At 37.6% G+C, this 13099-nt stretch overlaps 1 protein-coding gene across 1 annotated transcript in view; it reads right to left on the bottom strand.

Annotated features, from left to right (window-relative positions):
- KIF6 (kinesin family member 6) overlaps positions 1–13099 on the bottom strand; it is a 151044-nt gene that overhangs the window by 42898 nt on the left and 95047 nt on the right. Inside the window, exons 14-15 of the mRNA XM_054280030.1 lie at positions 12895–12997; positions 5979–6034 (exon numbers count right to left, since the gene is read on the bottom strand). Coding sequence (XP_054136005.1) covers positions 5979–6034; positions 12895–12997 — 159 coding nt within the window. The remainder of the gene's footprint in view (positions 1–5978; positions 6035–12894; positions 12998–13099) is intronic.

Genomic DNA, 13099 nt, shown 5'->3' with positions numbered 1-13099 from the left:
AAGTAATTGCCCACATGTGAAGCTACAACAATGTATCCCACAGAGTGCTCTCAGACCGTCTCTGCCTAAAAAACCTGAACTTCATCTCTGTTATTTATTTTTCCTCTCTGTGCAAAAATGCTGCTATCAATGTCCTTCATAAAGCTGTGCAGGTGTAAAGAAAACCCTTGCATGGTGCAAAGGAAACCCTTGCAAGAAATATTTTTACTTTGGAGTTTAACGTAGGTCTGCTTGGCTCATCAAGATGGGGAGGAAGAGTGACAGTAACAAGATTGATTTTTATGTATACATACATAGAATCTTGCACAAAGAAAAAAGGGTGAATAAAAATTCTGGGTTGATATTAATTAGGTTTGGAGTAGGTTTAACATCTACTGTGCATTCACAGAAATAACAGTGTGACATCCAAGTTAGTGAATCAGAATCAATACTATCTCTGAGCACTGACATGTCTTGTCCTTGCTCTCCTTCATCCTTACCATTTCAGCATATCATGCCATTAACTGTGACACATGTGAACAGTATTTGAATAATTTGCAGGCAAATTAAATGAGGACTCTTCAATAACCTTGCTTTGCAGTACTAGAACCTTCTGTCACTAAAGATTATACTTTGCTTTGGTATTCCATGATCTTGTGCACAAAAATCTAAACCTGAAATGAGGCAGAGCAGTGCAACAGCTCAGCATTCCTGTGGGTATAGATGCACCATCAACATCATGTGCACATAATCCACCCACCTACCCTTTTTCATTCCGAGAGTGCCTGTTTCCTCACACAGTTATTACTCCCACATGAGTTTGTCCTTCCTCTTCCAGCTTCAATCATAATGTTAGCTGATTTCTGGACAGACTAAAAACAACAGCTGCTTCCCTCTGGGCATTAAATACCATTTAGTATGTTTTTTTCCCTTTAGGAAAAAACTAAATCTAATAGTGGTAAAAATAACCCAAAACAGTCAGACTTTTATAGAAGTGAAATGGAAATCTTTACTGCTCTTAAAGGCTTCTAACACACAGCACATTCTTGCACATAGGAAACTTTCTTTGGTGGTGAAATTCTGAATGAATGTATCAGTTTGATTACATTGAAAATAGAAGTTGCAGTTCCCCAACTCACTCTTGGATTAATGTAGTAGCAGTTGGGTCTTTTTTGTTATTTAATGCTTTACAGTTTGTTCAGATGTAGAGTAATCCTTACCACTTTGACACAGAATTTTTGCAGTAATAGTGTAAAACCACCTTGTCCGTAGCAGCACCCTAGAAAAAAACAAACCCTCCTGCTAGCCCTGATAAGGGGAGAAGTTTTTATTTCAGAGGTTTTGCCTTTGCTTCTCACCATACAGCTCTAGTTTAATTGACAATAAATTAAACTAATTTTCCTGACCTCAATCTGTTTCACTTAGTAGTTGTTAAACCATGTCCTCATCTTTATCTCAACCCACAACCTTTTTCTTCCTACTTCTCCACCCTATTCCTTTGAGGAAGGGATGTGAGGAAGCTGCTGGATAGTCAGCTGAGGTTGACTCACCACACTGTGCTAGGCACAATCACTCAAATTTTTGCAATGAGAAATTTTCTTCACTATTCTGAAATCAAATCTTAGGCTACAGCATCAAATTTCCTTCACTGTTTTCTTCAGTAATACGAAAAGGATCTACAGTTCTTGTTAGAGACTCTAACTCTGAAAATAATACATTGCAAAAACACATGCAGTCATACAGCACTTTTTTTCCCAAGAAAAAAACCTTTTTTTTTTAATTCTTTTTTTTTCACTAGCAAAATATACACTTTGAAAGTTCTTAATGTTGGACTAGAAAGGCAAAAATGTACTTTGTGTCAGTGCTGGCCCACTTTCCACTTCTCCTACGCTGGTTACAGAGTTCTCATTATTTCCTCTCAGTTATTTTTTTCCAGTTTCACTCATGTTGGTTTTTTGTATTTGTCTTATAAAGCCCAGTCATTGGGTACATTCTCCAGCCATATGTAAACAATTCTGAATAGTTCACTCAAACAAATCCAGGCATGTCTACATGTTCAAAATCTATACAATTTATCTGCTTTTTTATGGTGTATTTATGCAATAACTTGTAAAAAGAATTGCCCCTCAATGCTTGCACTAAAGCCCTCAGCTCCTTTATTTTTGCCTATACAGAGTTTAGTGTCATAATGCAGCAAATAGTGCCACTAAAATTACCCTGAATTAGAAATACTTCCCTCTTCTTCTTTTTTTTTTTTCCCCAAGTATCAGAAAAAGACAATTTTCATCCTCAATAAAAGTCATCCTCGTATTCTAGGAAGTCATTGTGAAAAGTAAGCATAATGATAAATCGAAGACGTATTATTTCATTAAAAAAATATAAATCCCTGTACTACTATTAAACATAAAAGGAGACAGAATCCAGGACTAAGTGGTATACTAGCAAAGAGGCATGCTGGTCACAATGTCTCATTTCTGATATTATAGTTATTCCACACTTGAAATCCACCTTATATCTAGACATAGTTTTCCTTAATCTTTTGTGCAAGCAGTACATCTACAAAAGCCTACCAAGAAAATCCTACCACAAATTTCTTTTTACAGCCCTAATTTCCTGATGTTTTTGAAATGCTAGTGTAATTGAGAAGGGGTTGGAGTATTGTGTGTACGTTTCACTGCAAAATACTAATATTTCCAAAGTCAGAATGAAAGAGTATTTATGACATAAAAGTTACAGTCAGATGCTGCTGTCACTATCTCAAAATATAATCGGACTGCATGAAATGGATTATTATGGTCTCTGTGGTTTTTAGCTTTATACTATTAAGAGTAACTTAGAAATAATGGAAACTGATATTGATGGGATCTGTTCTTGATTGTACACAACAAGGCAGCCAGGAATGCTTAAGGAAACCAAAACAACAATAAAAGTAAATGAAAGATCTAGTTGCAGGCTGTAGATGACTCTTATTTCTCATACCACATTTTAAGTAATAATTTGGAAGTTTAGGAAACTTACTTAGCATCTTTAATGATCCTTTGAGTATGACTTCAATGATGAAACAGACTTAATTGAAAAAAAATGTTTTATGCTGCTAAACTGTATAAGGTAGTGTAATTGAATTGACTACGCTGAACTGGATAGAAAATTTGAATACTTCTTAGGAGGTGCTTACAGGTAGATACATTAACAAATATGTTCTAAACAAAGCTGGACAGGATGAAAGGACAGATGAATAAAATCTAATATTTATATTAGCCAGAGTGCTAATTTTCACATGTTTCAGAGTATTACACAGAAAGAATTGAAGAAAGGAATTTACAGTATGATCACTTTTAAGCCTCAGACATCAGTGCATAAAAACCATCCACAAAGTAGTTACATCTGCATGACCTGCATCAATCAGGATATAGATAGCTATAAATGGATACAACACAGAAATAATTTCTTCCTTATACAATAGAACTAGAGTAAAAACTGAATGAAAATACATTTTTCCCATTTTGCTACCAAAATAAAAAGAAAGTAAGGAAATTAATTTTCAAGTTGAAAACGCTTCTCTTGTAGCTACACTCATATACCAAAACAAGACAAAACGTGCTTTGTGCAATTTTTTTTTAGAACTTTGGAGACATTTCTAGCTTGATTCTTAAGGGGCATCTTCAGCATTCATGTGGTCTACAACCTATTACAATTTCCTACAGGAGGCATGTAAGCACTGTCAAGCTCAGTGCAGCACTACTGATTTGTTACATGGCTGCTTGCTTTGTTCAAGGCATCAGTTTGGTTTTTTAGTTTATATATACTGTTGTTGTATCACTCATGTTTCCCAAATATACTTCACTGTTTCAATATTAACACTGAAGAATTTTAACAAAAGCAAGTTTTAAACAGATGTTTTTAATTGCAGCTAAATCCATACTCTACTGCACTATGGCTCTCCGAAATTTTACCTTACTGAGGAAAAACACACAGCAATTCAGTCCAAACCAAGGGTTTCTTCTAGATTTTGCAGCAATCCATGGAAACAGAGTCTGGAGAGATGATGTCTACATTGCATTGTTACCTTATTTCTGAGAAATTCAAATCTCAAGGGACTGAGAGATCACACAAGTCTTGTCCTAGCATGATGTTGCAAGTGGTACCTTCAGGACTGGCCTGTGTCCCACTGCATCTTCTACTGTCTCCCATGCCCTCCAAACATTTGTTCTCCCTCAGGGAAAATGCCTTTAAGGTGGCTGCTAGGTTCCTCCTTTCAAGCAGCATAGTTGGAACCCCAAATACTGAGCAAGATGTGCTTTTGTGTAGCTGCTTATTGCTGATGTTCACTGTTCCTGCTCTAAAATTAATTTCAACTTCCGTAAGAGAAAGAAACTTGGCAGTCAGGGCTGACTTTTGGCTACACCTTATTTAGGCTAAGGAATTTCTTGGGTGTAACATAGATGAGCAAATCTAAGAGACAGAAGGAATGCAAGACAACGTGGATTTCAAGGTGGCAGCAGAGGGAAGAGTCCTCCATGGTATGTTTAACTTGCTTTTCCAAGTTTGCCACAGTAAAAAGCCTACTTGGCAGGAGTTAAGTGAGTTTATATGGACACTGCAGAAACCCATAGTTCTGAGATAAATACTGAAATTCTTCTTGCATGGGTCAATTTATGAATATCTATGCACAGGTTCTGTACTGACATTTATGTTTTGGCCAGCCTGACAGAGGCAAATTAACCTACTGAAAGAAGAAAGGTGAATTCTAGTGTCATGTCTTACAGAAATAACCAAGTGTTGAGAAAACTCTTGCAGGAAGGCTCAGCACCTGATGTGTCTGCTTCTGGATCTATTCCAAACATCAGTTGTGCTGTGGTTTAAAAACACTTTGCCAACATGGCTGAGGCTTTCTGCATACCTGACATAATTTAAATATACTGCATAATATCTCTGAGGGACTTGTGGTGAACCCAAAGGTGACTGGGAAGGGAATCTGGCAATAATTATCATTCATGACCACAAAGAATATAATCATGGCTATGGTGCAAGTACAGAGCACTTGGCAGCTGTGTTGTGAGATATTTGTCCTTTCCCAGAAGTCAACTGCTATTCTAAGACATGAAGTGATGATAATGACTTCAATGTCCATGTCTATTTTGGTGCCACCCAAAGAAGGAGGAGATAGAAAATAAGAGCAAGATCTACACCACTTGCCCTGGATGCCAGATTACCTTTCAATCTGGTCCCTCACATTCTGCATCTGAAAGGTTGAAGAGACATGGCTCACCTGAATGTGCGAAATGGAGGGCATGGATCTCCAAGAACTTCAGGGTCAGAAAAAAACTGTTTAACATCTGACAAATCCTGGACAGTCTCCAGGATTGGAGTCAATTGAGTGATTTGGAATCAACAGAACTCCAAAATCATCTAGGAACATACCAAAGGCTGCTAAGAGGATCAAATAAGACCTGCCTTGGGGTTGAATATATCTATGGGTGATTTTTGACATTGAACAATCTGAAACTGGATATCAACCATATACTGTTGGGGCCTTAGAAGAAAAAAAATGAAACTCCCTACCAAACTGAGGCACTCCTCAAAATTGAACTAATTAATTTGTACAAAGTGCAGAGTGCTAATCTTTTATCAGAAGTCATGTAAATTTATGGATAAATACAATTCTTAACCCATAGATATGAATTTTTCAAATTATGGTTTTGGATCCTTTTATTCCAAAATAAAATTTAAAATTCCATGCTAATACCTTACCTTCTCTTTTTCGGTAAATTTCAGACATTCAATCAAATAAAGAAGGGAACTGGTTTTTACATTACAATATTTGAAATAATCAAACTTGTACATAAAATTATTACTGCTATCATCGGCTTACAGTTTATCTTATTGGAAGTCTTAGCAATGCATTGGCATTTTTCTTTTAGAAACTAGAATCTCCTCCCATATATTTGAATTCTGTGATTTCATTAGCTAAAGGGAAAATGAAGTTAAAATGTACTCACTTATTTTATTTCTCACTTCATTTAATTTCTTTCCAAGGCATTTAGCTTCATCAAACCTGTCAATGCAAACATAATGATACAGAATTATTCTAAAGAACATATAGTTCCAGAAGCACATGACAATAAAATACAGAATTACTCAGTACTAGTTTTTTATTTGTAAGTAGAATTAACTAGAAACAATTTTCCATTAGGAGAGATTGTCTGGTGTAAGAGAAACTATCTAGAAGAATATTGGTCTAGACAAAGAAACTGAAGAAATCCACAAGTTGTACTTCTGTCCAACTCAAAAAATATCAAAACAGAGTAAACAAATATGTCTTCTCCCTACAAAGGTGGGATGTGAAAAAGTTTCCCCATCTCAATTAGTCCATTTCTTCATAAAACAAGTTAGAATTTCAAGTTCCTACTTGTGTATCTGCTTACACACATACGCTTTCAAGGCTAAATGGCTGAAGCTGGAGGGTTTCTGGACACTTACTCTTTCTTACTAAAAAAGGTGGAAGCCATTGAAGCTTCTGTTAGATTTTAGAAAAGCTTTTTCTACTGGGGTTAACTTAGAGCCCCAAGTAGGCATTAGGGATTGCATAAATCCCTAGGAAAGGAAAGAAACCCTGAAGTAGCTCTCCCCTTCTTTCTCTCAGATTCCATAATAATAATAATAATATAATAATAATAATAATAATAATAATAATAATAATTTCATCAATTACTTATTATTTCCTGAGACAGGTCTCATGTTAGCTGTTGACTCTGATTCATGTTCACAGAGAGATGTATCTGGAAAAGTTGAAGCCAGATATTTATCCAGCCTTTATTCACAGGTTACTGCCAATAGTTGAATAGGTTGTGCATCTGTTGTTCAAACACTGTAGTTTATAAACCAGCACAATACCATAAACTGAAATTTGGCATGAATTTATGATATTTCATCAGATCCCATCTGTGACTATGAATCCTTGTCAAACAAAATAAGTCAGGGTACAAGACTTGACTCTAATATTGAATGAGACAAAGCTATTTTCAATACTTTAATAAAAAAAAAAAGATGACATTATCTAGCATTAAGGTGATATGCATAGTGATGACTGGACAATTATATTGTTAGCTGAAAAAACTTCATGTGTATCTTACATGGAAACCAATCAACAAAAAAGGCTGAAATTGCCAAATCATGGTTTCTATTACCTACAAGATAAATACTCCATGATGAAACATCAGAGCAAATTTAGCCACTAATTTTAGTGGAAAAAGCATTTTTGGCAAAGATTTCACTCTTTGAATGCAAGTGCCAGTAATCAAAATATAAACAGCTTGGAAAACAAATCTCCAACTCATCATGTAAACGAAGACAAACTCAGAAGCTGTCTAATGAGAGAGACAGTCAGTGAATTAAATGAGTATTCACTTGTTTTTAATTATTAGAAATTAGAACAAAAAGTGACCCGAGTGAAACTCATCCTTTCCATGAAACTTGCCCATAGGTACTGAAAAACCAAGTTAACTGTTAACCAGCTAAAAACCAGAAAGCTAGGAATGAAGAAAATGGGATAAAAACAATGGAGAACAACAAAAAGCAAACTAGATTTACATCTCATCTATAAGCTCAGTAGAATTTTACTACTGGAAATATTGTCTAAGATGGGATTGAGAGGCTTTATGCAGTATGCATTACATTGGAGTGGCACAACTGGAAAGATTTCTTGGTAGAATATTTCACCAAAAAATGGGATGCATTTTTCTCCCCTTCAGAGAAACAATCCTAAGAGAACATGATTGCATTAAGAAATAGGATATTATTAACTTCTCTGGAAGTCAGGTATAGAAAGTTCAAATTGCAGAAATCTGATTCTGTCCAGGTATCAACACAGGGTAGTTTCTTTTGAGCAAGGAAGCAGTTATTAATGCATGGAAGAAAAATGAAAAAGAATTGCTGTAAAGCTGTAGATCATATTTTCTGTCTTACAAAGGCACTTCCCGTAGGCAACTTGAATTGAAGGCAAATTGACTCAATTTTGTTTCACTTGAATTATCGTTCACTGTATCAGTTTTCTCACTTTTTAAATTCAGAGACATTACTGAGTTACAGTATAAGCTACTGCACCTGTGAAGACCTCTGAAGTAGTAGGTGAAAGTAGTAGTAGTAGTTTTCTTCAAAAACAGATTTTTTCTTATATATATATATATAAAAACAAATGCTTTTCAGTATTTAATTAGTTGACTGCCTTTGATCATTTTTTCACCAGTAGTTACAGAAAAAATACATCCATATTTTTATAGGTATGGCTATGCATAGTCACATCTATATGAATAATTTCACAGCCCAGGTGACAGTTGTGACCTTCACAGTGAAACTTCCAAGTCTCACTGACAGTTCATCATTCAATTACTATAAGAATGATATAATGCACATTTGATGTCTTACAGAGATGTGCCAGAGGCTCCTGAGGCAGTAGGAGCCAACAGGGGAACACCAAGGAAATACTCCAAAGGAATTAAGGTGTGTTCTAAGAAGATGGAGAGGCCAACAGCTAAGGCACCTTTCTACCAATGCATGCTGCATGGACAACAGACAGAAGAAGCTGGAAGTCACCAGACTGGTAGAAAACTGTGACCTAGTTGCCATTACTGAAACTTGGTAGGGCAAATCCCATAACTTGAGTTTGCCTACCAGTGGCTACAGACTGTCTGAAGAGACAAGTAAGGAGAAAGGGTGGTCTCTAAACCAAGAGGCAGACTGAGTGTGAAGAACTGTCTCTGAACAATAGTTATCTATCTGAGCAGGCTGATAGCTGATGGTAGGAATCAGAGACTAAGGCAACAAAGGGAACTGAGTGGTTGGCATCTACTACAGGATGCCTGATCAAGGGGAGCCTATTTATCAGGCTTTCATGCTTCAGTTGATGGAGGCATTGCGCTTACTGGCTTTTGTCCCCCTGGAAGACTTCAAACAAGTCAGCATTTGCTGTAAAAGTAGCATGGCAAGCTGTAGGCAATCAAAGAGACTCCTGGGCTGCATGGAGGATAACTTCTTAAGCAAGGTAATAGACAGCCTTACCAGAGGGACATGATACTGGGCCTGTTGGTCAACAAAGTAATGAACTAATAATTGGACACATCAAGATTGGAGGCAGCCTGGGCTGCTGGGGTCATACGTTGGTGGAGTTCACAGTCCAGGGGGATATGGTTCATGGGAAGAGTATAGTTACGCTCCTGGGCTTTAGGAAAGCAAACTTCTAGCTCTTCAAGGAGTTAGTCAATAAGATTCCCCGGAAAACTGCCTTCAGGGACAAAGGCATAGAACAAAGCCAGTAGGTCTTTTAGAATGTTTTCCATGAAGTGCAAAAACTCAAAACCCCCAGGAGCAAGAAATCAAGCAAGGAGGGCAAGAGACTAGCATGACTGAGTTGATATCTGCAAATCAATCTAAAGTAAAGCAAGCAGGAAATGCACAGGCAGTAGAAGCACAGATGGATAACCTAGGAAGAGTATAGTGATGCTGCCTATGTAGGGATTGGGCTAGAATGGTTTAGGAATGGCATTTTCTAATTTAGGAGTCCCACTAAAAAACACACACTTGATCCCTGTCCAATTGGAAGCAGGAAAGGCAAAGGTTATAATTTGAGATAAGAACAATTTACTAGAAACAGCAATGAAATAAGAAAATTATTAATAACAGCAACAATATTCATAACAGAAGTGTGCAAAAGAGAAAGTTTGGAGCTTGATCCAACCACATCCATGCCATCCAAAGTGCTCCCTTCAGCTGGGACCAGTGTTACCCCACCACTCTGTTTGCCACACTCCCCCAAGGGAAAAGGAATGCTATTTTCTGAAATGAGAGAGGGTTAGGGTTAGGCTATCCTTTTCTTCTGCCCCTGGCCATGACATAGCATGGCATTGAATGACAATAGGGTCTTGGTTACACCCACATGGCTCCAGACCCTGCCCCCCCTCACAGCTCCCACAAAAAATTAACCCTGTTCTTAGCCGAAACGAGTTACACTCTCATCACCTGAGCTAGCACCAAAGCCCCTTTGCAGTGAGTGAGACAAAAAGTGAACTGCTTGACTCCCTGCACTTACCACACACAGACAACATTTCCTTACTGGCTCAACCTCGAGTTTCCCATAGCAGAGACTTAGATGTCTGGGTCCTTAAAATAATTTAATCACTATGCAACAGCAGGATAACAGCTTAAGCTGGTGCCTCTGAGGAGAAACCCTAAACAAAGAAAACCCTGGATTCTTTTACCCTCAGTCTGAAAACATGAAAGTCTCTGCCCTTCATCCTGAGGCAAGGGCTACTACTGTGTCTCTAAGTGTCCATCTGGCTGGGACCACCAGGTCCCTGTGTCCTTTGTTGTGCAAAGGGTCAGTGCCAGTTCAAGGCCTCTTGCCTAGGGCTCCTGCCAACCAGAGCTCAAAGTGGAGCTGCACACCAAGCTACCAGCACTCAATGTATGCAACACCACTGTGCCCAGTTCTGGAGCACAGGAAAGACATAGACATGCTGAAGTGGGTCCAGAGCAGGGCCCCAAAAATCATCGGAGGGCTGGGATTCTATTAGGAAGACAGACTGAGAGAGCTGGAGTTGTTCAGCCTGGAGAAGAGAAGGCTCCAAGATAACCTTATTACAGCATTTCAATATTTTAATATATAAGAAAGATAGGGACAAATGTTTTAGCAGGGGCTGATGTGATAGGACAAGGTGCTTTAGGGTAGTGCTTTAGGCTAGATTTAGACTAGGTCTGAGAGAGAAATCTTTTACAATGAGAGGGCTATAACGCTGGAACACATTGTCCAGAGAAGTGGTGGATGCTCCATCCCTGGAAACATTCAAAGTCAATCTTGACTTTGCTCTGAGCAATCTGATCTAGTTGAAGATATCCCTGCTTATTGCAGCAGGATTTGACTAGACAACTGTTAAAGATTCCTTCCAACTCAGCCTATTCTCTGACTCTATGATAATTAGCAAACCAAGAGGATCTACCCAAAATGCCCAAAGGAAAAAATAAGACATCTAAAAATAAGTAATTTGTGAACCAAACACTGTTTGTGGTATGACAGAAGTGGTTATGCAACTATAAACAAAATTATTAACATGAGAAGCCTACATATAAAGGGAAGCTATGGTAACCTTTAAACATGTGGTGTCCACACTCTTCCTGTGCAATTTGAACACTGGCTGGGCAACAGAGCTTTTATGTAACTAGTAGTTGAGAGGGTGCATTCCAAATTACAGACTGGATTTCATACAAATCCATTCTAATGAACTCGGCAAACTTGGAGCTAAGCATCTTTGCTAAAAATGACTGCAAATGGCAGGGGAAACTGCCTATTTCAAAATATCAAAATTCACATTAGCACTGATTTCAGCAATCAGCTGATGCCTATTAGAGAGGAGTTACACAAGGCATTAGTATGAATCTTTGTCCTTTAAGGAAAGCAAATCTGTCACAGAACTTGGTAGATTCTGCTCATCTCTATTGTATATTCTGAAACCAGAACGAAATACTGGTTTGCTTCATAATAATAACATACAGAAAAAATAGAAAAAATATGGAAGAATAGTTATTGATTAGAAGAAGAGCAGAGCATGGCTCAGAACCGTATTGTTCTCATGGTCATGCTGTAACTATTAAGTGTGCTATTGAATAGCAACACCAGAAATGACTGCAGTGTAATCTTTTATGCAGTGATGAGGCAGCGCTGTGGCATGATCTGATAAATTGATCGGAAGAAAGGCATTGCTAGATATCCAGCTAACATGGATAAATACCTACATACATCTAATATCTTAGCAATTTGTTTTCCTGTGACTGAGGTATAGATCCAGATAAAAAGTTAATCAGTTCAGAAAAGTGATAAGTAGCAGGAACTTGAGTAAGTCACAAAGATGTGGAGATCATTTCAATTTTACCAAAATAAATGAGTATAAGACTTGGCATGCCTGAAAAAAAAGTCTTCCATGCATGTGAAGTAGAAAATTGTGTTAAAGAAAACAGAAGAAAGCAGAAGAAACCTGGAGAAGGAGAAAACCTCAGAAAAAAACCCAAACCAAATGACAACATCCTACAATCAAACAAACACTTCCCTGAACCAAATAGAAGAAAACAAGCAAAATAGCCCCAAGCAACTCTTAGGGGAAACATGGAAGTTACAAACACAGATTGAGAAATTCACTTTTGCATCTGCAATCTCAAAGCCACGCATTTCTTTTGCAGTACTAGGAGGGTTAACACTTGAAAAGCTGACAGTGAAGCAGTACTCTTATCCAATCAACATAGACAAGTGTTGGTGGTTTAACTTGTGAGGTTTAAAATCTGTATGAAAACCCATGTTTTCAATGTTTTGCCATTATCACTATTTTCACCAGACATATGAAGTGTTTTGCCAACATTAAAAACAAATGTGGAGGACAAAAGTATTATTTCTGTTTGTGAATGCAAAACTGGAAGAAAGAAGCTAAAATCACTTGGCAAACAGGTTAGGGACACCAGACATGCATATGTTAAGTATCTCCTAGCTTACTATCCAATTCAGTGGTGAAGTCAGTGAAGCATTTTTGACAATGGAAATTGGAATAATTGATTCAGTCCCATGGATTTTACTTCCCCTAGATAATTCTTGATCATGAATGTCATTGCCACGTTGCTTCAACATGGCTGTGAAGATGAATAAAACCAGCGGAAATATGCACTAAGATTCCTCATGCTATTTTCATTTCTATCCAGACTTCTATCACCACTCAGTGACTTCTGAATATGAAATGTCTTAAGTAAGAGAAGGTGAAGGGCCTGTAACGAGTCCTCAGCAGAAGCCTGGGATGTCTGGTGTAAAATTATGTGTTCCTGCTCAGACTGCTAATGAACCCTCAGATGTCTTCCCCTAGCTGTATTTCTTATGACACCCACCTCTGCTTCAGAAGCTGTTTGTTGTCCTCAATGGTTATACTGTCAGCATGGTCCTGCTTGAAAATTTCAAAAGCTTCCTGACATCCAATGGACATCTTTCCTCCTGGGCCAAGGTAAAAAAAAAAGAGAACTTCTTCAGTCATCAAAAGATAGAGATTTTGCACTTATTTAAATCATTTTTTAGATAAACTCAGCAAGTCAGCCC

The sequence above is a fragment of the Melozone crissalis genome, unplaced genomic scaffold (assembly GCF_028551555.1).
Source record: "Melozone crissalis strain CALT ecotype California unplaced genomic scaffold, PUWL_Pcris_2 ptg000027l_1, whole genome shotgun sequence".
In the NCBI taxonomy this organism is placed as follows: Eukaryota; Metazoa; Chordata; class Aves; order Passeriformes; family Passerellidae; genus Melozone; species Melozone crissalis.
Note: the sequence above shows the minus strand (reverse complement) of the source record. Positions and strands in the feature narration are given on the sequence as shown.